The sequence below is a fragment of the Polypterus senegalus genome, chromosome 2 (assembly GCF_016835505.1).
Source record: "Polypterus senegalus isolate Bchr_013 chromosome 2, ASM1683550v1, whole genome shotgun sequence".
NCBI classification, from domain to species: Eukaryota; Metazoa; Chordata; class Cladistia; order Polypteriformes; family Polypteridae; genus Polypterus; species Polypterus senegalus.
The window spans coordinates 114,029,530-114,057,453 of NC_053155.1; the positions used below are offsets into that span (position 1 = coordinate 114,029,530).

Genomic DNA, 27,924 nt, shown 5'->3' on the forward strand with positions numbered 1-27,924 from the left:
GCTACAGACTTCAAGCAGGAATATACGACCCCCTGCAGTAAGGTAAGCAAAGAGCTAAATAAACTAAGATGTTTTATACAATACCATTCCAGGACATATTTATCACGGTAAAACACAGTGGAAAAACATTGCTGAAATCCAACAATGCATAACACAAAACAGATTTTGTAGGCAGCACCCTTTTTTAGACTAATTCTTACAGTATTTGGCAGATATATACAGTATATCATTGGTCATGGTATCATTTTTCAATTGTTTCAAAACTCTTTATTTCTTAAACTGCAAGTACAATGTTACACACTACACATAGGAGAAAAAATTAAATGTAATGAACCAGAAGTATCTATCATCCGTATATAAGAGCATTTTTTTTACAAAGTGCTTATCTGTCTGTATTACTGTATGTTTTAAATACTGTTCTAGATGGCTTTATATCGCTTAGTTACAGACCATCAAGCACTTCATCTTTGATTTCCCTGCAGCTTTAAAAGCAGTTAATTCGACTGCTGTTTTATGCAATAGTAGTTTCTTTTCTATCTGGAATGAAACACAAACACTTAATAATTTACTCTGTGTCATAGTGCTCACACACTGCTGCCGCATGATGCCATGAAATTAATGTGTTCAGATGCTAGTTTAATTATAATTTCACTTCTTGATTTGATTACATTAATCATTCCACAGTCTTAGGATGCAATCCTTGTATTTTGCAGGCTGTCAAGACAACGTTTACTCTGTCACCTCCTGTTAGTAATATGAACTTGGCATGATGTTACTTTGCTCTTCAGTATATACAGCAGTCTGCGTTCAGTTTGCGGCATTACTTTTAGCAAGGTGTAAAAAAGCTCTATATACAATAAACCTTTGGCCAGCAATGACCATATTTAGGATTATTTGTCAGTTGTAATGGCATAGTGCCAAACACTTTCAAACATTTTTAATATGCCCATTTTTTAAAAATCTTGCTTATGCTGAAACTTTAACTTTTAACATCATGGATATACTCAGTGATGCTTTTAAATTTCCTTTTCATTTCCAGCATCAAGCCTGTATTTTTTAATATGATGCTATCCTTCACCATAGTATTCTTCACCTTGCACCTTCTAAAAGGAAGCCTGTCTCTCACTATCAATGACTGTGGATCGAATCTTAGATTGCCAGGTAAATAATTACTGTTTTTACTATACATTGGATGTATTTACATAAAAATAAATAGCATGGTGATAGAATCAGACTCCATCAATTGAGGAAACTACGTAGGTATGCTTAAATGAGAAACCAAAAAAAAAAACCAGTAGAGAATATAAAAGTTCAAGGATGAAAAACAAAGTCTTAGCTGATCTGGTAGGCAAAATAATACAATAACTTTCCTTTGTATGTGTTTATAGTCAAATCAGAATTGTCTTTGCTCTTGGAACACCAGTCAAATGTTATTACTGGTAAAGTCTAATGTCCAGCTTCAGCTAATTATATCTCTTCTACTACCATGACTGTGCTGAACTCCCAGTCGTTACTCTGCTCCATTACACATTTTCTACTTACAGCTAAAAACCATGCATTTTGGCCAAGGGAATTTCTTTCAGGAAATTTAATTTGTCCCTACTGACCTCATTTACAAGCAGATATTGTATGACTGTATAGTACACTGATTCTCCAGGAGATAAAAAAATAATAGATTGATAGTGTGCCACAAAAAAAATGTTTGAGTCAAGTTTGGATGTAACAAATAGTACTAGTAGTAAGTAGGATCTATACTTTGAAAACAGGAGTATCTATGTTCCTTGCTAATTTCATGTTTCTTGCAGTGTTAGTGTTAGTAAGACAGAACAAAGCTGGAACCCAGAGCAGTGAACTACAATGGTCTTAAAGGACCATCATATGGATACAAGATGTGGAAAACAGGGACAGCTTTGGGGTATAAAAGTGTTGGGCATTTGCGAATGAACCATGTTTGTATATGCTGATAATTTGTCGATGTTTTCTTGAATGTATGAATTTACATGTGCACTACAAATGTTTAGTTCATTGCAATATGTACTGCATATCTTGCTTTCACATACTTAGTAAAAACAATTTGAAAAATACCAATTTAAAACTCAGAATTGCAGAGTTTTGCGTGTTAGCTACTTCCGCTATATAATAAAATGCTACTTTGTGAGTGTGTGTGTGTGGTGTGTGTGAGAGGCCCTTCTCTGAGTAAGTGATGGTCTGATTGGTCACTGTGTCTTTGATTGCTCAGTGGTAGGGAGGATGACACAATATTTTAGGGGTGGGAAACTCAATTCCTGACTGTGAAAACATTTTTTTATTCTTACAAAAAAGGAGTTAAAACAGAGCATTTCAATGATAACAAAGCAAATATCTCACTGAACAACTAACGAATAAGGTTCAACCCTTAAATGCTGGGAAGTATTTGAAAAAATGTGACTTTTTTCAGTGGGTAATGGGGGCCTCTCTACCATTGGTCAATGGCGTAGCTAGGGACGGGTGGTCCACCCTGGGCAGCACATTTTTGGGGGTGACATTATTACCCAAAAGGCCCTGTACGATGCATGTGTAAGCAGCAGGGTTCGGAAAAATATCACTCATGAATGAAAAAAGCAAAATTCTCTGATTTTTATCCACAAATGCTTCAAAAATAATTTTCAGACTGTCCTTCTGTGACGGCATCAGACACAGCAGTTGAAATTTCTGAGGCAATACATAGATAATACTTTATAGGAAGATAAACAACTAATTTACAATTTATAGTTTCATTTCTTTATTAATCCGAACGCGTTCTTGCTCTGCGCAGAAAACATCCCCACCTATCACTTGTACACTACACTGGTTCTGGTTTTCGCAGCATAATTATATTTAACTGATAATTAGAACATGGCTTATCAGTACGTCTATACTATATTCTTGTCTAGCTGATGCTTATAAATAATTATATGTGAAAAATTATTGCTGTTTCTCTATATATGAATAAATCTATGCAAAATTTATCTTAATTTTTCTCTATATGTCATTTTAATTTTCTATTTAAATAGGTTAACATATTCACGTTGGAAGGCGGTAAATTGAAGCAGCGCCCTGCCCCGAGCGGCACGAACTCTAACTACGCCACTGCCATTGATAATAGTCGAAAAGTGAATAGGAGGCAAGAAAGGCACCTGGAAATGACAGAGTCTGTGTTGTTGCGCTAGCAAGGATCTGGCGCTCCATTCACAGATTGTTTCTGCCTCGTGCTTTATTCTTGCTGGGACTGGCGTGACACTGGAAGGATAGAATAATTAAATATGTACTACAAAGATATTTCAATGTTCCTTAAAAGTTTTGAAGAATCAGTGTTCTAAGCTTACAGATGGCTTAACGTCTATTACAGAGCTGATTGTGTGGAGATTGGGTATTTGGAGAAAGAAAAGTAAAGACAGGAATTGGAGGTTAGTACATTTGAAAGAGACAGTACTGCTGCAATAAACAGATTGCACACGGCAAAGCAAGCATCTTGCGTGAGGCAGGAACAATCACTGCGCCACTGTGTTCCCATGTTTAATAACATGCTTTAACTCCTATCTTCATGAAAATGATATCACGTATACATCTCAGTATTTTAATTATTCAGAGAGCTGTAATATTACGAATGTAGTCCCGGAAGCATGTAGTGATTCACACACATAAAGCACACAGAAGATCAAATACAAAACAAAGCATTTAACGTGCTACTTTGGTTACGATGGGATTTGAGAAACTAGTAAATTAAATGATTTTAAGATGAGGTTTATGATGTTCTACTTTAATAACAAAATAAACTACGTGATTAAATTGTAAATTTCGAGATTAAAGTTGACATTTCGTGCTTTTTTCGCACTGTGTGCCTATTTTTTTTCTTTGTACCCTAATAAGCTTTCACATGAAACTCAGACGGTGGGCTACGACTCGCCTTTTCACTGCGACTTTGATATCTGACAACTTCTTGTTTATTTCGGAATTCGCTGAACTTCTTCTATTCCCCAAACCCCGTGCTTTTGCCATTGACTTTTCACAGAACGCTGAGCTTAAGGGATATTAATATTTGCATATTCAAAGAGTTATTAATTCTGGGAGGAGTTGAGGAGGGACAGCAGGCGCGTGCACGTCCATTACTTTTCACGCTGACTGGGATATATGGAGCGGAAGAACATGGAAATAGGCGTTCGCACATATTTATGCCTCTGGACCTTTTTGTGCGTACGCCATGTTATAGTGTTAATTCTATGCACAGTGTTATGCATGAGGCCCATGGAGTCCTTCCAGGTGCCCTATAAAAGGGGTCAGTCCCACCATTCAAGGGCCAGAGTTGGAAGGAAGAAGACAAAGACTGAGGAGGAGTGGAGGCAGATTGACTGGCGGCAAGAAAGGACTGTGTATTGGTGTTAGTGATTGTGCACTTTAAACTGTCAATAAACCGGGTGTTGTGTTGAACCTGTGTCCTGCCTGTGTGTATCCAGGTTACAGTGGCTTCAAAATGGCTTACTGGTTTTGAACTTTGCTCATAAAAGATTTAGGTATTATATTTAATGTGTGTACTGATTTAGGCTGTCTGGTATATCTTTTGGATCTTTCCACTTAATTGCTTGGCTTATATTTGTTTTCCACTAGACACGATGGCACTTTGGCCCATCACACAGAATTAGTTTCTGGGAACTTGAACTGCAATTCGTTAGGTATATAAACCTAAAAGTGAATATAATGTTAAATTATGTTCATTTAAAAACTGTGGGAAAATACTAAAATGTAAGCAGGACTACTGTGTTTTGAAATGAAAAGTACATTCAGACATCATCAAAGTATGTATTCTGATGAGTGAAGAATATATTGAGCAATGAAGTACAGTATATTGAAACATTGGCACAGTAAATAGTACTATTCATTGTTGAGCAAGTCTATGAAATTGTCAAAATTAATGTAATGAATTTTTCTCCTTAACAGACTACAGTGACATTGCTGTAACATGTGGGGCGTACTCGATTGACCTGGCTATACAAGTCTGTCCAGTTGTCTACGCAGGATACAATGAGACTCTCTTACTCTTGAACAACCTGATTTCAGACCCTAATTGCAAGGGGAAGCTCGACATGACTGCAAATCCACCTGCTCTCAGATTCAGCTTCTCTCTCAATGAAACCGGCATTTGTGGAAGTAGTTATAAGGTTAGAGGCCAATATATACATGCATGTCATTTTGAAAAGGGGTGACATAATGGTTAGCCTTGATCCTCACAGGTCCACTGATTTTGATTGAACATCTGGCTCATTTATTGTCTTTGTGGATATTGTATAGTGTAGTGGCTAAGGAACTAGACTTTATACCAAAAGGTTCCTTGTTCAGTAATCACTTCTAATTCACTGTGTATCTTTGAGCAAGTCAATTAACAATGTAGAGCTTAAACTTTGAAACTATATATGAAAATAAGCACAGCCATTTCAAGGCATAAATTGAGGCAAGTGGCTGCTTAGCACCCAGCGGCCAGTGGGGGCTCCCAAACCATTTTGACTTGATTTTTTGATTTGATATACTTTGTTATTCCCTGAGGGGAAGTTTCCTTTTTGCATGCAGAGCACAGGGTCAGCCATTGTACAGGGTCCTGCTCAAGGCCCATTACTTCTGGCAGTAATAGGATTTGAACCTGCAACCTTCCAGATACCAGTACATAGAAGGGTGAAGTAAGATGTGGAGCTACAAAGTAGAAGTACAGCTGGGTCAGAAGTATTGAGTTTGCAAAGGAACATGCAATGTGTAAGAAGTAAACATATTCGCAGAGAAATAATCCTTGTTCAATTTCATCTCACAGATAACAAGTTCACCTGGTACTGGAGTTTTCCAAGATTTTTCAAACATTCAGAGTGTAAACATCAGCGGCATAATTCAGTCTACTGATCCAAACATTGGTACTGTGACTTACAATCAACAGCTTCTGTACCTTTACTCCTGTACATACCCTTTGGAGTACATTATTAACAACACAAGGATTGATGTGTAAGTAACATGCAGTATTGTTAAACTGAAAGGTATCATCCATCTAGTAAAGTGTCAGCTTTGGTCAGTTCAAGGTTATGGACACAAAAGAACCACCTATGGATGGCACACCAGTCCATCTCACGGTACAGTCATACTCATACATATCGTCACTCATACAGGACCAGTCACCATGCAATCAAATTTACATGTCTGTAGTATATAGGAGCAAAAATTGACATATCTGGTGAAAAAACTATAAACTGTATATACATTGAAAATGTCCACAAACCAGCAATGAGAGTGACTGGGATGGAATAAAAATCCAAGCTCATAAACCACTGTGGCATTGTGCCACTAAAATATATAAATGGAAATAACTTGTTATTAGACACTACCTAAAATAATGTATTTTTAGCATATTCATGAATAAATTTTTAGTTCTATTTGCTAGAAAATTTGTTTTTCTGCATTTACATGGACAGTACATAAAAATAATTTTACTTTGGAAAGCATGAAACATGTTTTGATATAAGCTTAGTAAGTGACAAATTATTAAATATATTCGATAAAAAATTCTTCACTCCTTAAAAATGTTGTGCGGCACCCTAGATGCTTGGAGATTTAATGCCTCGGCATTTCCAGAGGCTCCTAGGTAGAACATAAAGCAAAGATACTTTTTGTTATGGATTCTTCAGGTCACCAGAAGCATGACATTCAATTCAAGATCATACCTTGAGTGCATAACATCCTTCAGCATTGTCCACAATTTATGAACTTTAATGATATATGGATTAAGAAAATATCTTTGTGTGAAACCGGTTTAAAATATAAGTTAATAAAGCCATTACAAGAAAATTTTCAAAAAGGAAGTTCTAAAGGATATTACCCCACGGCTCCGCCCATGTTGAAGTGAAACAGGACAGCAAGGAAGGCCCTGCCTGGCTCCCTACTCCTGACGTCATGCTTCTCCCTCCCCTTGGCCCACAGCCTCTGTCTCAGATTAGTACAAATATATGAACTATGACTCTTAGCACGATGAGAGAAGTCTCAAAATCAACCGGAATGTTCAAGCAAATTCTAGAAAAAAGCCAGATCTAAATCCGTTAAGTAGTTCTCTCGTGAAAAATGGACAGACAGACAGACATACAGATGTTGTATATTATATATATATATATATATATATATATATATAGAGAGAGAGAGAGAGAGAGAGAGAGAGATGAGAAATAATAACAGTATTCTTTACATAGTGTAACTCCTTTATTCTTGTTGCTTATAGTTTGTGCATAGTGTCCATTTTAGGACACCATCTTTCCTTCGAAAAAAGTCTGTCCTCCCTTATGCAAAACTTCAAACAAAAACATCAAAAATATAAGTATGAGGCTTCAGATGGAGACAAGGCAGCCATCAATCATTTTTACTTTAAAGTTAGTTAAACCATCTGATTTTTTACTACTGGCCAATCACTAGAGCAGAAATAACTGTGTGTTAGTCTTTTTGTTTTTGTTCTTCATTCTTTCTGTGTTTATGTGGGCAGGAATGCATTTAAAACAGCTAGGCGTGTTCAACTCTTGTATCCTTTTTCTTTGACAGACTTGATGACCATAATTATAGTAAGGAGCTCCACAAATAGATGGACAAGAGGAGGTGTTGTTGAGGCTTCTCCATTTTTCTTGCCCTTTCTTGTTTTAAATTTCCCTTCAAACCATGTTAAACTCAACTTGATCAGCTCAATTTTTTATTTATTAGCTGAGTTTTTAAGAAGGTTGGCATTTCAGAACATCAGAAACCTTCAATTCTTTTACGTTGCAATGATACTGAAGTTTAGTATGAAAACAGGTTTTGAAGAAATTATGAAAAGAACACTAAATCAATTTTGATTTATTACAAGACGAACAGGTCCTGTTGAAACCAATTTAGCATAACCAATCCTCAGACTTTTCTCTTGTTATTATACACTGCTCACAAAAATTAAAAGAACACTTTAAAGAAACACATTAGATATATCAGATCTCAATATGAAGTTGGATATCTATACAAATAACAACAGGGCAATGTCTTAGGAACAAAAGGATGCCAAGTCTTTTAATGGAAATAAAAGTTTTCTGCCTACAGAGGGCTCAATTGTGTAGACACCCTAAAATCAGAGTGAAATGAAGATGTGGCAGGCTAGTCCATTTTTTCAAAAACTTAATTTCTGCTACTCAAAATGCTTTTCAGTATCTTGTGTGGCCCCCACGAGCTTGTATGCATGCTTGACAATGTCGGGGCATGCTCCTTATGAGACGACGGATGGTGTCTTGTGGCATTTCCTCCCAGATCTGTATGAAGGCATCCCTGAGCTGTTGTACAGTCTGAGGAGCAACCTGGCGGCGCCTAATAGACCGAAACATAATGTCCCACAGATGTTCTATTGGGTTTAAGTCAGGTGATCGTGAAGGCCATTCAATTGTTTCAATTCCTTCATCCTCCAGGTACTGCCTGCATACTCTTGCCACATGAGGCCGGGCATTGTCGTGCATTAGAAGGAAACCAGGACCTACTGCACCAGCGTAGGGTCTGACAATGGGTCCAAGGATTTCATCCTGATACCTAATGGCAGTCAAGATGCCGTTGTCTAGCCTGTAGAGGTCTGTGAGTCGCTCCATGGATATGCCTCCAAGATCATCACTGACCCACTACCAAACCAGTCATGCTAAACGATGTTACAGGCAGCATAATATTCTCCACGGCTTCTCCTGACCCTTTCACGTCTTTCACATATACTCAGGGTGAACCTGCTCTCATCTGTGAAAAGCACAGGACGCCAGTGGTGGACCTGCCAATTCTGGTATTCTATGGCAAATGCCAATTGAGCTCCCGGTGCTGTGCAGTGAGCACAGGGCGCAGTAGACATTTGGGCCCTCAGGCAACCCTCATGAAGTCTGTTTCTGATTGTTTGGTCAGAGACATTCACACCAGTGGCCTGCTGGAGGTCATTTTGTAGGGCTCTGGCAGTGCTCATCCTGTTCCTCCTTGCCCAAAGGAGCAGATACTGGTCCGGCTGATGGGTTATGGACCTTCTATGGCCCTCTCCAGCTCTCCTAGAGTAACTGCTTGTCTCCTAGAATCTCCTCCATGCCCTTGAGACTGTGCAGGGAGACACAGCAAACCTTCTGGCAATGACACGTATTGATGTGCCATCCTGGAGAAGTTGGACTACCTGTGCAACCTTTGTAGGGTCCAGGTATCGCCTCATGCTACCAGTAGTGACACTGACTGTAGCCAAATGCAAAACTAGTGAAGAAACAGAAAAGATGAGGAGGGAAAAATGTCAGTGGCCTCCACCTGTTAAACCATTCATGTTTTGGAGGTCATCCTGTTTTGCCCCTCTAGTGCATCTGTTGTTAATTTCATTAATACCACAGCAGCTGAAACTGATTAACAACCCTCTCTGCTACTTAACTGACCAGATTAATATCCCATAAGTTTCATTGACTTTATGCTATACTCTGATTAAAAAGTGTTCCTTTAATTCTTTTGAGCAGTATATATGCTTTATAATATGGATTTGGTCAGTTTATTTTCAGCATCATTTCATCGTGTCCTGCAAGATTACTAATTAAAATAAATCAGTTTTACAGAACAAGTGACAAGCTGCTAGGTTAATTGGCAACACACACTTGTTGTCCAGTGTGCTCTATGAAGGACTGGAGCCCTGTGTGGGGTGAAATCCTGCCTTGGTGATTATCTTGATTACCATAATCTTTTTTCCTAATTTTAGGGTTTTAAATCCAATCTATTCAATCAATCAATCTAATCTGCATAAAAGAAACTCTAAAAATGTTACTCTATGTATGGTAATACAATATTATTAATAACTCATGTATCTTCATGGCAAGGACAAAATAAAATTAATGTCTCCATCAGTTCTGATATGTGTATTTTTTACATAAAGAAAATGGCACTGCATGCAAGCATATTTCAAGTCGAGGGAAAAACAAACATTAAATGCAATTCACACAACCAGTATTTTGATAGTCATATTGTGTCTCTTTTGACAGCACTGGGAACACTGTTGCTGTGAGAGACAACAATGGTACTTTTGTCACAACTTTGAGTCTCCAGCTTTATAGCGTAAGTATGATATGCCATATGTGCGTTGCAGTGGTAAGCTTAAAATATGGTGCTACTTGACATGCTGGTATGTTTGTAAACCTAGCACCTTAGAGTGCTTAATATACAGAATACACTATAGTATCATGAATTAAACATCTTTTCATTAATTTCTTTATTATTTTTGCATTTTCTTTCAGTTTTTTTGCCATTTTAACATCACACAATGATTTTACGATTATTGTCTTCTTGTATTCTGGTTGCTATGGCACCATGCTAAGGCGTGGCTTCACATGCATGTGATGTCATAGGGGCCATTCTACTGAATAATGAACTGCATTCTAGCATTATTTGAATTTTGTTTACATATACAGAGAAGACTTTTTTTTTTGCAAACAATTATTTAAAATGCAGTTTCTGGTTTAATTCAATATCTATGTATTAGTTTAGTTTTGCCCTTCTTTGTTACAAAGCATTTAAAGCTGTAGTGTAGCAAACCAGCATTCATTAAATGTTCTTTGTAAATATTTCTCTCACTAGAATAGACAAGCAGTATGTCACAGCCTACTTAAAAGTACTTTAAGGACTTTAACCCCAAAGGAACTGGGGATAATAACCTAGTTTGTTTGTAAATATTAAAGTTAATATATTTAAGGCCTTGTTCACATGGGCGTTAAAATCGCGTTTTTTTGCGTTCAGAGCATCCGTGAGCGGATCAAGCGCGAGTATTTTCTACACGTAGGAGTCAATGAGAGTGTTCACACGGGCTTTGGTGACGTCGTTTGTCCGCTGCGCGTTTATACGGCATCAAAAACGTTGCATGCAGCTTTTTCTTGGCGTTCAAAACCCAACGAACGCAAGGAAACCGCTTCTAGTTCGTTTTCTCTGCGCGTTTATTTTACGCTTCGGAGGAGCAGGGGGGGCATTTCAGTGCATAACACCGGTGTAAGCGCACACTCGACTACTGTTTCCTTACCTCAAAGTGACAAGTAGTCTCTCTTCGGGGCTAACACCAAGTCGCATATTGGTTGATCGGCGTGCAATGTGGCATTGCACTAGCTGCAGCAGACAATCAAAAGTGGAAACCGACATCCAACAGTAAAAAACTTGCGCGGAAATTTTCGCATTTCTTCATAAAGCACAAAAAAACTTCCTTTAACCCAACGTTGTGCAGTCAGAGGATGAACCCAGTAGCGGCGATTTTTCTCTCCCTACGCGCCAGATACAGTATTTTTAAAACAAGAAGATTAATATCTAACATAGCAAAATGGTCCATATTGAAATGAGGCACCTCAAATAAAACGACAAGGGCTTTCATATCCAGTTCCCGACACTGCCTCCACAGGTTAACACACAAACTACAATTTGGGCTGCAGGCTGGCGTTAGACAGAGACAAACAAACGCCGGTGTAGAAGTCAATCGATCGCCACCACAAAATACAACATAAACGTCTAGGACGTTCAGAGCAAGTTCGTTTATCCAAAAACTTAACGCCCGTGTGAACAAGGCCTTAGAGAAATAATGGCTTCAGCTATGAAATTTAAACATCACTTAACAATAAAACACTTCAGTGGTTTTATGCAGCATAAAGTTGTACAAAAATAGTTCACCATTAGAAGGCATCCCTGTGCATTTCTGTCTATACAATGAGGTTCAAGTCTCAACTACCTAAAATAAGTGCCACGTTTCTGCACTCCCAAAATTCCACATTTCTAATTTACTGTTATAAGAATATTACTATATTTTAAGAACAAGGATTAGCAGTCAAGGGATCAGTTATACCCTAAATTGCACATATTCTGAAATTGATCACTTCTGCACTCTTAGATGATTTGTTGTATTCTGATGTACAACTTAGCTAGCACTGCAGTGTGCTTTTCTTTTGACCCTTCATTTACTATAATCAATGTTTGCTTCTGTCTATTTATTTATTTAATTTTATTTTTTATTTTCAATTTTAGGATGTAAACTACACAACCTTCCTTCAAATTCCACCCCGAGGAGTCAATTTAAAAACTCCAATTTATGTCCAAGTCAAGGCCACAAACCTAACCAGCAAGTAAGAATTAATAAACGTTTTGCAAAGCTATACAATGAAATTTCATAGAAAGGACAAGAACCCTGACTGGCTGGTATTTCATTAACATGGGGGGACTGTCCTTCATGTACCTCAGGGTCCTATGAGATTAAGAGATACAAATGTACCTGCATAGAGTTCTTTTTAAAATATGAAACAGAAAAATAATGAACTTGTAATTTTCAGTACTGTATATAAAATGATATAAAAGTAAGGGAGAAGTCACTTAATGGAGAACTGCCATACCTCTAACAATTTTATAAAATATGAGAAAGTTAACCCAACTAGCATATTTTTTTAAATAATTTATACTTAATTCAGATCAAATCTAGCCTGAAAGAATGAAAAAAAAATGAAATTATCATTTATAAGCATGTTCATATGCATATACAGTATATAAGATGTAAAAAATTTCAGAATTGCATGTTTGTATATACTGTATGAATCAAAGCTTAATTATCAAGATTATCATAAGTTAAATCAAATTTTTCAAAATCTGTGGTGGATATGAGCTAATTTAGTTCAAAATTATAAATCTGTCTCAACAAAATGAAAACCTGCATGTGAGAAATGCTTCCATGCAGCAGGTTTTGTCTGTCTTCAGTTCTCTAATAAATGACTACTTTTGCTTATTTATGAGACACCTTTGCAGATAGCACAGATCTAGTTGCCCTCTTTAGTGTAATATATCTTAGAATGACATTGCTCTATGGGCAAATAACTCAAAAACTTGTTACACTATTAGCTCGTCTTCTCCTTATAAGTATCCGGAGAAGGTTGTACAATAGTATACATTTTAAAGTTGGGAAAAATCTAAATCACTTAACAAGCAACAATTCATTTTTATTTGTTTGGTAGCACTTATTTAATAGCATCCATAACTAACGCACCATATATTATAAATATATACTGTAACATAAAGTTAAAGTAATATTCTCCAACCTGTTTAATGATATTCAGTGTTGTGAGGTTATCATATGCAACCACAATATATTAAAAAAAGCACAATAACATTGTCTAATCAGAGGTTATGTTGTAATAACAAATTGTAGTTGGGAAGAAAGACCTTGCACAGCACTTGCTGGAGCACCATGATAACATCAGCCTTGTGCTAAAAGAGCTCTGCAGAATGGACAGGGTCTCACACTGGATACAAAACACTTTTCATGATAGTAGCAGACAGGTTGGAGAATATTACTTTAACTTTATGTTACAGTATATATTTATAATATATGGTGTGTCAGTTATGGATGCTATTGAGCATAGTATTGAGCATGTTTGACTCGTCACTAGTGGTGGACTTCAGAAAGAGTAAAGGCTATCATCTGGCTGACTTGTTCATCTTGAGAGTAGAAGTTTACATTTACTCATTAGGCTGATGCTTTTATCCAATGCAACTTGTAACATTTATGATATAATTGTGTACATTTCTTTTTTGGTTTTCCAATTGGAGCACAGGTCAAGTGACTTGCACATGGTCACACAGTGTCAGTAGCAGGATATTAGCCCACAACCTCAGGCTTCGAAGTCCAAAGCCTTAATCACTACATCACACTGCCAGCTATGTTAAGATTTACCTGGACGTAAATCCTGATTGAACAGCTAAAACAGAAGGCTTATACAAAAGGACCAGAGCTGACTGTGTTTTCTGAGGCAGCACAGGCTCTTTGGTGTGGGTGAATCATTTCTGCATATGTTCTATTATTCTGTGGTTGCAAGAGTGGTCTATCACCTGTTCAAGTTGACGACAACAGGAGATAGAAACAAACTTAACTAGTTAATCACGAAAAACTCTTTTTCTTCCTCCTATCAACCATTAATGGCGAGTTTGTTTAAGAATATCAGATACAAAAAGTTACAAGGTTTTTGCCTAAATTCCCAGGCAAATTTGTATGTTTAATGAAAAAGTATCGCATAGCTGGGTACATCCCCTAGTATATCCTAAAGCTGCACAATAATTTCCCTTCTGTTTAACTTGTCCAGTATTTACACAATCATCTTTGTTTTGTCTCCAGGTTTAATGTACTACTTGATCGCTGCTACGCCTCAGTTTCTCAATACCCTTCAAATTCATCGTCCTTTGATCTCTTTGTTTCGTAAGTACCTTTAAGCTCCTTTTGTTAACTTATGAATTGCCTAAATGAGCATTCCTGGTTCCCGGGACCTACTGTAGTTCAAACTCTGGTAGTATCATCTGTCTATCTCAAGGCAATGGTGGACACAATGCTGAAACATTTGTTATTTAATTGAGAGATAGCAGGCCTACTTTAGGTGTTTTAGACATGCTGCATATTTTCAATTACTATTAAACATTTAATATGGCAATGTACTTAAAAAGTCAATCTTTATGCTTTTTTGCAATGTTTAGTCTATTTAGAGAAAAGGTACAGTTTACACACCTTGTCATACTTGGAAAAACTTGTGATATCAAAGATTTCTGCTTACTAACACATCTACTTCATTAAGTAAATTGCCACAAAGGTAATTCTGATTGATTGTTCTGTGCTAAAGGTAGAGTTAGAAATTGTGCATGGCTCTCTGGTGCTGGTGATGATATTTTACAATTACTCTGGGACGTCCATACGTTTAAGAACTTTTGACATTATTTTACTAATAATATCTCAGCGCCATTTTGTCTTTAATTTTTGTCATAGGCACTGCTATGTTTTCATTGATTTCCATGACAGTGGCTAGACTGTTAACAGTAATGGCAACTGTTTTCAGCATCCTGAATCATCATGTTTGTAAGTGGTGCACAACATAAGATGGCAGTGTGCGGTAACGTCTATCTATACTTTGGACAAAATTCAATATAATGGAAATATGGATAAGGTTAGATAGGAAAAAGACTTGGTGTATATTTATTCTGATATTGATCTTTGCATGAACTCTGACGATTCTCTTATATCTCCCTTTGACGTCCTTTTGATTTTTTTGGTTTTATGCCTAGAGAGTCAAAATGTAGACATTTCCTTGTGAACAGTGTTATATTTTATAGGGGCAGCTTGATTACATCACAAGTCATGTATTTTTTGTTTAAAATGATTAGCAATGAATGCTATGGCTACACACAATATGGAAAACAAAGCTAACAAATAAAATAATGAAAAGCAAATCAACCAACTGAAAACAAATATTAGCAATTGCACTGTCTGTAATGGCGATCATAAAAGATCCCTCTTGGATGAAAAAACACGGCCAAGTATTTACCAGAACAGTGTATCCTTATATTTCATGTACCTCCTGGAAAGGCTTGATGACTGGAGGATCTCTCTACATTTAAGATATGGTTATGACGAATTTTAAAACCTTTAAAGAACAACATGGAGTCCAGTAAAATGACTACTAGGGTCAGGATGAAAGTCAAGTACTTTAATATGTGTGTCCTATGTTAATATCTTGTGAAGCTGAAAAGATGTATAAGTGATTATACTGTACAGGGTGGTCCAGATCGTATTATGCAGATCCAGATGGTCTGGATGATTTTGATTTATGCGGGGACGATTCCAGTTCGGCACGAAGACGATTCTTCATGTCGTCAGCTCGCACACTTCTCAATGGTTCGGGATTTTTCAGGTGATCTTCTATATAATAAACTTAATGAGTTATAGCATAATAAAAATGGCATAATTAGATCTGGACCACCCTATATATTCACATTGTGGGTCATAAATATTTATAAAATGGTAAACAGTATGTACTTTTTACTGTTTCTTCATTAAAAGTATGTCAGTGATTGAGCTGTAAGTTGACAAAGGAAATCCAATGAGGTCAAATAGTATTCCTGTTTCTTTAAACAAGAAGACACCATTAGTTGTATTCAGTCTACGCTGTTATTTAAAAATGTAATTTATCTAAATCAGGAACAAATTATATAATCTTACCCACTACATTTAACAATTTTTTTTTTTAAACAGATGTAACAAACAGGAGTTGGTCAACATATATGTTAATGGAAAAAGCCAATATGCCCGGTTCTCTTTCTCTGCATTCCGCTTCACAGAGCACAGAAATGCAACCACCTCCACTTACTATTTACACTGTATCACCCGACTTTGTGACACCAATGAGTGTGCTAATTTGCAAAAGGTAATTTCAAAAGCTATATAGTTATTTGCTGTATTTTTTTAATTGTATGAATAAGAGGTGAAAATTCTGGTGTGGTGATTATTTATACTGTCTCACTACTGCAAAGACCTCAGTCAGCTGAACTTTGTATATTTTGGATTTATCCTTGTTACTCGACTTTTCTTCAAAATCCCAAAGATGTATTATATTAATTTTAAACTCTTGGTTGACCTGGTGTGCATGAGTAAATCCTGGAATCAAATGGTGCCCTGTCTAGGGTTGGTTTCTACCTCATGCACAACTAGCTTTTGTTCTATACAAGCCCATAATGAAGAATGCAAGTTAAGAAATCCATGGATGGATAAAATCACAAACATACAAAACATCCCAGCAAATATCTTTAAAATGGCACACACAACCTACATTATAAAACATGGCAAGGAGGGCACATAGTCTCAAATGAAAATTCATACCAAGTATGAATGTTTCTGCATTCTAATATGTCTGAAAGTAATGAAGGTCTTCCTTTACATGTGTGCTGCTGGGGTCAACTCTGGATCTTCTATAATCCAAAGTAATATTAATGGCTCAAGAAACAGATGAGAGAGTTAACTCCAGAAAGCATAAGTACAGTATGTAAATTAGTGAATATGTTCTAATGGAGCCAGAACAACTTGAGTCCATGCTGTAAATACGGGTTGAAGATTCATGGATATCTTCTGTGTTGTATAACAATGAAAAATTAATAAGTGAAGTTGATTAATTGATTGCTGAAGTGTTGCATTTTTTTGTGAGGGTTGCTAGTTTAGTCCTCACCATTAAGTAAGCAAAATTCTTAAGTTCTTAATTAGAATTGTCACAAAATTTAAACATGTTATTTATCCATCCATCCATTTTCCAACCCACTATATCCTAGCAACAGGGTCACAGCAGTTGTGATATGTAAGTTACATTGCATAAAAGAATGACCTAAATATAGCATATAATAAGTTGCTCTGATTTTGAAGAAAGCTCCTTAACTTTTCTTTTTTTAAATATTTATTAATCTTTAGTTAAAGATTAAAGCATATTTATTCTGAAAATGTTAAAGGAAAATGGTCTCCTGAATATGCTTTCCTCTTTTGGATGCAGTGTAACCGGAAAAGAAGGGGCGCACCAGAACTTACTACAACTCTGTCTCCAGAACAGTCAATTAATCCTGCTACTGTCACTTCCAATCCAATCACTACTAGTACTGAAAATGGTAAGCCTAGCTCTTTATTTTCAAAAATCATTCAAAATCAAAACAAAATGCATTGCAATTAAATCTCTCTTGGGAATAAATAAAAAAAAAACAGTCTTATTAATTTAATAAATTGTTATGTTGCTCTGACTGTAGGCACTTTTCACTGTGCTGTGTACAGACTGTCTAATGCAAAGCATTACAGAAGTCATTATTAACATGAAGACGGCATATAATCATAAGTGGCAAATGTTTACAATCAGCAGCCAATGGATATGAAAGAAAAATAATAATAAAAATATTTATGGGGATCTGTTGTTTTTATAAAATGTAATTAGACTATGTCTAAAGAATATGGATCAGCTGGTTGCTCAGGATGTTAATTTGTTATCACAAAAAAGTTGCAGCTATACTATGAAGATGGTGACTGGTTTGCTAAGAGTTCACATATTTGTTGGCTGCATTCATGGCCTGGGTAATATTATAGTTCAACTGCAAACTTAAACAGTTAGTTAACAGTTTTATTCAGAACATTTATATAAATTAAAAGTGGAGTGGCGCCAACACAGATTCCTGAAAATCCTCACTATTAACATCATGTAATTCTCTGTTCATTTAGTTTAATTACTAGCCTCTTCTGTGTGACTTTCCTAAAGCTTTCTGAAAATCAAAATTATTCATACTTTAAGAGACCCCCTATTAAAGTGCTTTTGTTGCTTTCTCAGAAAATATTACGATATTATTGAAAAACAGTCCTCTTAAATTTATCTAACTGGGCATGTGTTATTTAATTAAATGATTACCTCCATTTTTTTTTTACCCATGGCCCGTGTTAGGCTTGACTGGCCTATAGCAACATTAGTCACTTTTGTATATAATGGGGAAATGTTTTATAGCTTCCAATTTTAAGGATTTCCCGCTACAAACTGATCTGTGAAAAATTCATATTATGGGATTTTATATTATATATATATATATACCTGTATAAATATAAATAACTACCCTGAGCACTTTTGTTTAAACTAGCCAACCCGCGACGTAGCATACGCCGCATAATCAGGCCGCTTTTTAAATGATTTTTAAGCACAGAGGAAAAAATAAACATTTGAAAAATCCGTAATTTAATAAACCACCAAGAAAAGTAACATTGCAACAATGCACGCTAGGAACCAACATACAATTGTCCGTGACTGAAAACCGGAGGAGCGCTCGTTTAGTACGCACTGCCCGCTTATGTGCCCGCCCCCAACTCCCTACCTGAGTCGCTTTCGTCTGTGTACAGTCCACACGCACCTGTGAGTCACGTTGACTGTTAATTTTCCAAATACCGCCTCAGTCGGTTTCCACGTTGATTTTTCATTGTTCTTTGCGGTTCCGGCTGCTTTTTTTTTATATATAATCCACCAAGTCACCCAACCATGGGGAGCTTTACAAAGGGACGTAATCAGTGCGAGCGTATGACCCGCACGTACTGGGAATTTCGTTCGTGGGGAACAACTGGAAGCCACGGTCTCCATCACGAATGGGGCTTAACGGCCTCCCCGCGCCCGGTAGACACACGTTGATCCATTCAGTGTAGCGCGCGTGCAGTACCGGACATACAAGTGCATCACAGACTTGTTAATGCTCAATCTCACGTGGCTGAAAGCCACTTGTCCCTCTAAGAATTTGGACGCCGACCGCTGTTGGGTCGTGTAACTATTTAGCAGGCGGGAGTCTCATTCGTTGCACCTGTGACTCACGTAGGCTTTTCATTGCTCTGTGCGGTTTTGGCTGCCTTTCTATATATAATCCACCAAGACACCCGACCACGGTGGGAGGGGGGTTTGTACAAAGTGCAGGAGTATCTAAGAAGGCGCATGTTTGTCGCGGATGCGAATTGCTGTATGTAGCGTGTAAAACAGTTTGCTATAGTGCACGCGGTCATGCGTCGTAACCGAAAACTCGTTTTTTAAAGACTGCTCACTTCATTGTGTTTTAACCTCAGTTGTAAAGGAACGTTTTAAGGATCCCATGGGATACCCCTCGCAAACAGTTTTACACGCCGCATATGGCAATTCACCTCCGCGAGAAACATGCCTCTATTAACAGTCAACGTGGGTTGGAGCTGCATGTGACCTCTACGACAGACGAATATAAATGACGCCGGTTTTTCTCTGTCGTCGTGTCCGAGTTGGTGGCCGTGGCTCTGTGAGTTGTTGTCGTATCCAATGATCTTGGAGTTGGTGGGCGTGGCTCCTTCCTGCATGCACCATAGGTGTCTCACTTGTCGGCGGCTTAGTGAATCCATGCCCCTTCCGGCATGCTTTCCATGGTTGTCTTGCCTTAGTGAATTATATATATAGATGTTAGTTAGTCCTTGCATTTTGCTTTATTTCAGCTTTTTTATTCTTAGCAGCATTTCACTTTCTATAACCTCCATAGCTCTACTATGTTTTTACTACGTTAAATGCAGATATTAGTCACCACTTTCATCTTTCATCCACACTACCCTGAACACCTAAAAACAGAGACTTTTGACAGCGTTTTCCAGAACCATATATATGATGTGTAGATGGTTCAAAATGCCACTTAGAAAACACAGTCTCTAATTGCACACCAATTGGTTTGAGCTTAATATGAAATGCTCCCCTGAGTGGATACTGCTCTTTACAATCTTTTATTCTCTGACTTGTCAACCTTCATGAAAGAAAACCATATTCCAACATAGTGGACATAGATGATTTACTTTTCATGATACTTGTTATGTTCTTTACCTGTATGCATGTAAATTCTGTTTTGTACAGTTTGAATGCTACATATATATACAAAAATCAAATAATTTATCAGCCACTACAGTTCTGAGATAAATCATGTGGATGGCGGTGTAACCCATAGATATATCAGGTGTAACTGTCCCTTCAAGAAGGACACCTACTGTTTCTGTTTCTACTGATACAGGCATACCAAGTGTAGGCACATGGTTATGTCATACACATTTTTGGTCATTTTAGTGTTGGCGGAAATACTTCCATAATTTATGTGAAAATGGAAGTTTCAATGGAGATCTTTTTAGTTTAAAGGAAAAACAAGTTTTTCAAGAAGTTCAAAATTTTCTGTAACTACTGAAACTTTACAAAGATTTGAATTGAGGCCATTTTGCCCAGTGGGGGCTGGGTGGTCTCTTGGCCTTGGAACCCCTGCAGGTTTTGTTTTTTTCTCCAGCTCTCTGGAGTTTTCTTTTTTTGTTTTTTTCTGTCCTCCTTACTTTATTTTCTGTCCTCTTTTACTTTACTTTATTCTTTGTTACTTATTGCCTAATTTTATTTTTGTTTCATATAAACTTTTCTTTATTCATCTGATAAAGCACTTTGAGAAACACCGTTTGTATGAACATTTTCTATATAAATAAATGTTGTTGTATTTGCATTTCTTTATTTTATTTCTTCTTCGCTGTTCTTAATACATTTTATAATATGTTTTTGTACTACTAAAACACTGGAAGAACTTCTTATGGTAGACTTTTGCATTTTCTGCAGTACTGCTCTTGCGTGTCTTTTGGCGTCTCTAAAACCCTTTTTCAACCTGTCACAGTTTTGTGCACCTAGGCCCTGTCACTTGTTGGCGCTCTACACTTGTTGTTGAGTTGTGTCACAAATCAAAAAAATAAAATGACAGGCAGTAGATAGTTTCTCTTTGTTCTATATTTTGACAATACAAATGGCGACTGGTCTGTGTTACAATCCATGGATGAACAAAGAAAATTACCTTGACTGAAATCACACAGAATTGAGACACTATTGTTCTGTCTATAATGATATTTTAAGATTTTAAACATTTAAAAGCAAATTTGTTCCTTTATCAGACATTCATCTACTACAGAGGTTCTTAACCTGGGGTCCATGGAAAGATTTCAGGGGGTCTGTAAGCTTAGATGGGAAAAAATCAACTCATTATCTTTATTTTCCCTAACTGAAATCTAGCATTTCATTCAAATGTATGCAATAAATTACAATGGTATTAGTTGTATCTGTGGTCACCAATAGAAATAACAGATTTTTTTATATCACATTACAGTTGTTGCATGTCTTGAAAAATTGCTTACATTCATCCATATTTTGAAACTGTGGCAGTTATTAGATCTGCCACTAGATCCCATGTGATCGCAGTCCTGCTGTGTACAGCCTATTGTGCAACACAGCTGGCAACCTATCTGGAAACTCAGCACCTAGTAGTCATTCAGCCACCAAATGGTTAAGTTGAGTGTTCTCACTTTGGTTGCCCAGTGACTGCATTAAATTCTAGTGTTTCCCTATCTACAATTGTTTGTTAATAAATAAGTGGAGGGAGGTGAGTCATTTTCATTGTTTATTTAAGTTTTACAAAACTGGTCAGTTTAAATAAGAATTTGTAAGTTTTCGTAAGTATACCACTTTTAACGCGAATAAACACGGTGGCTATGAGTCTAAACCAGGCATGTTCAAACCCATCTAACGATTTAGATAACTGTTGAAGTGTGTTCTTTAACCTTTTTATTGCTGTGTGCATTGATACCGGTCCAACGGTTGAGGTCCCTGCAGTGCTACAGGCATATATGCACACCCACCGTGAGTCTTTCAATCCAAGCAATCAATATTTATGTCTTCCTTAGTTATTGATATAACAACGTGTAACTGTCTGTGATCTTAGTGACCTCTGTTAAGGTCTACATGCATTACATGTTTTTCATTTGTTGCTAGGTTTCTAGGAAGGCTCCGAAATCGAAGCGACTTTACACAGCTATTCCAGAAAAGACACCAAATTCCACAAATCCTGATCTGTGTGTCTATCCGAGAGTTAAAAGCCATTAAAAGTGTTACAACTTGGGATAAATTGTAAAACCTGCAATATTGTACTTACTTGTCATACACATTTCTCGACTATCATACACTATACTTAATTAGCATTCAAATTACTTATTTATATGCAGATTTATCAACCAGATTACTTAAAAATTCTACAAAACTGTTAGTTAAATCATATATTTTATTTTAGATTTATTTATTTCATATATTTACAGACTCAATTTAAATTGAAATGTTGAAGAAAAGAAAGTATGGTGAAAGCTATGTATTATTTTGTTCACTTGCGTTAATGAACATGACAAGACTAAAAACTGCAGTGTTTTTTTGTGTTGAAAAATTCTTGTGAACGATAGTATGAAGCCAACAAAACCAAAAAGAGCATCTCTCATCTGTCCATTCTGAAAATGCATCTGAAGATGTGGGATTATTTTGCGACAAGAAAGCACAATTCAAAAAAGCATGGACGCTTCCAAAACTTTAATAGACTTTAGTAAAGCCTTGTGTGCTGGAAATGGTCAAATTGGGTTGTGGACTGGAGCAGTTCCCTTGTCAAATAATATAAAACATTCTAGAATAGTTCATACTGTATGTCTTTTAATATTTTGAAGCAGGTTATCAAAGAATTGGCAGCCTTTGCCATTCCCCTTCAGTATGCAATTGGATGAAACTACAGATATTTCTTAATGTAATCAGTTCCTTGTTTTTGTTCTCTATGTGCATGCAGATGCCATTAAAGAAGAATTCTTATCTTGTGAGTCTGTTTCAAAAACTATGATGGCCATCATTTTTTTCAAAATGGTAAAATGTTTTTACAAACAAAAGTTTGACTGGTAACAAAAGCATCATTGTTATTGCACTGATGGAGCTCCTGCAATGCTTGGTAATACATCTGTTTTTCTACTTCAGTGAAAAAAGAAGCTCCTCAAATCGTCTTCACTCATTACTTTTTACACAGACATGTACTAATCACAAAGATGCTTCCAACAACCCTGAAAGAAGTTTTGTCAGCAGCCGGAAAAGTTATCAACTTTGTCAGAGGAAGTTCTCTAAATCATTGCATGTTTAGAATATTTTGTTAAGAAAATGGAGCAGAATATGAAATGCTTCTCGAACAAGTCTTGAAGCTCTTGTTCAAACTAATGGCAGAAGTTTCACTTTCTCTGGAAGAAAGAAAAAACCTATTCGTGGGACTTTTTGAAAGGAATAATTTTATCTGTGAGATGGTTACCCTGGCAGATTTCATCATATGAATAAAATAAATCTTTCCATTCAAGTTTGTGAAGTCGCTATTATGGATGCAACTGAAATATTACCAGATTTCTTGCCTAACTTACCAATATGGAAGAAGAGAGCAGAGACCGACATTCTTGCAAACTTTCCAGCATTGGAGGAAGTGCTTTACCAAGATGAAGTTGAAATACAAAATTCTCTTGTCAATTTTTTTAAAAGAGATATCTGCGAACACTTGAAAACAGTACAAAACTCTTTTAAAAGTTATTTCTACCTCGATGGCATGAAAATTGAACGTTTAATCTACAATCCTTTTCTTTCTGACATAAACTGTAGAAGATATTGACTTTACCAAAGAACTCATTGATGTTAGGACAAAAAACTTTTTACAACTGGAGTTTAACTCAAAAAGCCTTGGAGAATTTTGGTGTTCCCAGAGAGAAGCTATCATTGCCTTATAAAGCAAGCTATGGAAGCTTTGATTTCATTTGCAACAAAACATCTTTGCGAATCTTGTAACAATAAAAAAAAAATGAAATCGATTAGATGTCCAACATGACATGCGTGCTGCCTTGTCAAATACCACACAGCAGTTTAATGTACTTATTCAAGATACACAACAACAGTCATAGATAGATAGATAGACAGATAGACACTTTATTAATCCCAAGGGGAAATTCACATACTCCAGCAGCAGCATACTGATAAAGAACAATATTAAATTAAAGAGTGATAACAATAAAGGTATAACAGACAGACAATAACTTTGTATAATGTTAACGTTTACCCCCCCGCGTGGAATTGAAGAGTCGCATAGTCTTCACACTGATATGCCTTTAAAAATGAAATTGAACTTTTAACTTACTTTCCTATATTTTAACGTATTGTATTATTATTGACTGTCTTAAGAAAGAAGCACATATATTACTGTATCATATGTTTTTTTTTATTTTGGCAACTTTATTTCAAGATAACTGGTTTCCTTTGCAATTTTATTTTACGCATTTAAAAACATTATTCTGAGAAGGAGTCCGTGGCATTCACCTTACTGGCAAAGGGGGTCCACAGAGCAAAAAGAGTTAATAACCCCTGATCTACTCCTACAATATCAAATATTCCAAATCCAATTATATCCTCGTGTTATATCCCTGGTTGACAATCCATTATTATTGTTAGATATACTGTATATTCCATATACTGATTTTCCTCTTTCTGCCCAATACAGCTTAACTCTCATTATTTAATTTTTTTCCTGTTACTGGAATAAACAAGTTTGAAAAAAAAAATGATTGTTTTGTTATACATTTTGTTTATGTATAGATGTGGACATTTTTACAACTTTTATTTAAAATTGTTAAATGTATTTTTCTCTTTATAGTGCAAAAGTCAAAAGAGCTCCGTAAGTATTTATTTTGATATTTTTATTCTCATTACATTGACAGCTATATTACATTTTCTTACTGTGCCTACTTCATGTATTATTGAAGAGTTTGTTTTAAAATTAGCAAACTTCCCTTAAATAGAATTGTACAATCTGATAACACCAAACAAGTTCCACGGTTGATTTAATTGTTTGTTACAGAATTTCTGCTAAGTTTTACATTTGGGGATATTGTATAGTGGTTTCCATACAAGTCAATGCCTTATTAATGTATTGTTTTATACACAGACCTAGGGATATTTACTGGAACTGCATGTATCAGAGAGATTATAAAATGACTGCTGTGACCATTGATCTTGTGGACAGGGACTGTCCATTACTAATGAATCTGGCTTTTCTCATTAATTCCTCACTGCATATAAATTTGGAATACACACACATCCTACCATATCTTTGAAATGGCTCTGAATAACAAGTATAACTAGAAAATGAAGCTCAGTAGATCATTTTCTTGCAACTCTTGTGCCAAGTCACTTTGCAAAAGAGGTGTGGCTGCTACTAAGATACACTACCATACTACACACTACACTACTTCACTGCCAAGGCACACACCTTAGGTCACAAGGTCTATGAGAAAGGTGGGTATAAGAGGGTCCAATTAAAGTTATTCAGAGCTGAACATTAACAAGACAAAAAAGATTAGTTTGACAGCTGTGCAGTTGTGTGAAGGCACATGGGAAAGGAGGAACTGTGGAAACAAACAAAAAATAAATAAATATATACTGTATATATATATATATATATATATATATATATATATATATATATATATATATATATATATATATACACTGCTCACAAAAATTAAAGAAACACTTTAAAGAAACACATTAGATACATCAGATCTCAATATGAAGTTGGATATCTATACAAATAACGACAGGGTGTCTTATGAACAAAAGGATGCCAAGTCTTTTAATGGAAATAAAAGTTTTCTGCCTACAGAGGGCTCAATTGTGTAGACACCCTAAAATCAGAGTGAAACGAAGATGTGGCAGACTAGTCCATTTTTTCAAAAACTTAATTTCTGCTACTCAAAATGCTTTTCAGTATCTTGTGTGGCCACCACAAGCTTGTATGCATGCTTGACAACGTCGGGGCATGCTCCTAATGAGACAACGGATGGTGTCTTATGGCATTTCCTCCCAGATCTGTATGAGGGCATCCCTGAGCTGTTGTACAGTCTGAGGAGCAACCTGGCGGCGCCTAATGGACCGAAACATAATGTCCCACAGATGTTCTATTGGGTTTAAGTCAGGGGATCGTGAAGGCCATTCAATTGTTTCAATTCCTTCATCCTCCAGGTACTGCCTGCATACTCTTGCCACATGAGACCGGGTATTGTCGTGCATTAGGAGGAAACCAGGACCTACTGCACCAGCATAGGGTCTGACAATGGGTCCAAGGATTTCATCCTGATACCTAATGGCAGTCAAGATGCTGTTGTCTAGCCTGTAGATGTCTCTGAGTCGCTCCATGGATTTGCCTCCAAGATCATCACTGACCCACCACCAAACCAGTCATGCTAAACAATGTTACAGGCAGCATAATACTCTCCACGGCTTCTCCTGACCCTTTCACGTCTTTCTCATATACTCAGGGGGAACCTGCTCTCATCTGTGAAAAGCACAGGACGCCAGTGGTGGACCTGCCAATTCTGGTATTCTATGGCAAATGCCAATTGAGCTCCCTGGTGCTGTGCAGTGAGCACAGGGCGCAGTAGACATTTGGGCCCTCAGGCAACCCTCATGAAGTCTGTTTCTGATTGTTTGGTCAGAGACATTCACACCAGTGGCCTGCTGGAGGTCATTTTGTAGGGCTCTGGCAGTGCTCATCCTGTTCCTCCTTGCCCAAAGGAGCAGATACTGGTCCTGCTGATGGGTTATGGACCTTCTATGGCCCTGTCTAGCTCTTCTACAGTAACTGCTTGTCTCCTGGAATCTCCTCCATGCCCTTGAGGCTGCCCTAGAAGACACAGCACCCTTCTGGCAATGGTACATATTGATGTGCCATTCTGGAGAAGTTGGACTACCTGTGCAACCTCTGTAGGGTCCAGGTATCGCCTCATGCTACCAGTAGTGACACTGACTGTAGCCAAATGCAAAACTAGTGAAGAAACAGTCAGAAAAGATGAGGAGGGAAAAATGTCAGTGGCCTCCACCTGTTAAACCATTCCTGTTTTGGGGGTCATCTCATTGTTGCCCCTCTAGTGCATCTGTTGTTAATTTCATTAACACCACAGCAGCTGAAACTGATTAACAAACCCCTCTGCTACTTAACTGACCAGATTAATATCCCATAAGTTTCATTGACTTTATGCTATACTCTGATTAAAAAGTGTTCCTTTAATTCTTTTGAGCAGTATATATTAGTACTATGAACTGAAAGCAATCTGAAACATAAATGACTGAGCTAAATATTCTGGCTAGGTGAACATTTATTTTTTAATAATATTCTTACAGTAGAGCAATGCCCTTTGACGTTTATAGAAATAAAAAATGATGAATGAGATACTGTTAGTTTATAACTTAAAGCAGTTTAAGCACAGGAAATGCCTAACAGTAGTATATGGTTCTTGTCATTTTTCAGAAATGAATGACGCAGCCTGGAGTCATGCTTCTGCCATTTCACTCGGCTTAGGAATAGCTGTGGGATTCCTCTCCTTTATCTCTATCGTGATGATAATTATCACTTACTTTCTTTACAAAAGAAAAAATCAAGCACCTGGTCTTACAAAAATGATGAATAACTGAAGAATTCATGATCCAATTTTTATAATCTTTTTCTCCCTGTTTTAAACTACAGTAGCTGTTAAATTGCACATTGACACTGGGCTGAGGTTCTAGATAATATTACAGATACAGTATGTCAGAAAATATTAAGTACAATTTTATTCTAATAACAAAATGCTTTTAATGTACTTAGTAAAGAATAGCCATTTTATTCTATAACTAGTAACACTGCCAAGTTTTCTGAACTTTTTAA

At 36.7% G+C, this 27,924-nt stretch overlaps 1 protein-coding gene across 1 annotated transcript; it reads left to right on the top strand.

Annotated features, from left to right (window-relative positions):
* On the top strand, positions 1–27,924 carry LOC120523259 (zona pellucida-like domain-containing protein 1). The gene is made up of 11 exons (XM_039744426.1): positions 1–42; positions 1,040–1,161; positions 4,954–5,174; positions 5,816–6,000; positions 10,026–10,098; positions 12,040–12,137; positions 14,171–14,251; positions 16,073–16,244; positions 17,355–17,466; positions 24,877–24,897; positions 27,529–27,924. The coding sequence occupies exons 2-11, from the start codon at positions 1,062–1,064 to the stop codon at positions 27,690–27,692; spliced, it is 1,227 nt and encodes a 408-aa protein (XP_039600360.1). The 5' UTR covers positions 1–42; positions 1,040–1,061; the 3' UTR covers positions 27,693–27,924.

Bases quoted from the DNA above. Each gene is read 5' to 3' on its own strand.
- LOC120523259 (XM_039744426.1), top strand. From the start codon at position 1,062: ATGATGCTATCCTTCACCATAGTATTCTTCACCTTGCACCTTCTAAAA. The intron at 1,162-4,953 runs GTAAATAATTAC...TCTCCTTAACAG, and splicing joins ATCGAATCTTAGATTGCCAG to ACTACAGTGACATTGCTGTA. The intron at 16,245-17,354 runs GTAATTTCAAAA...TTTTGGATGCAG, and splicing joins AGTGTGCTAATTTGCAAAAG to TGTAACCGGAAAAGAAGGGG.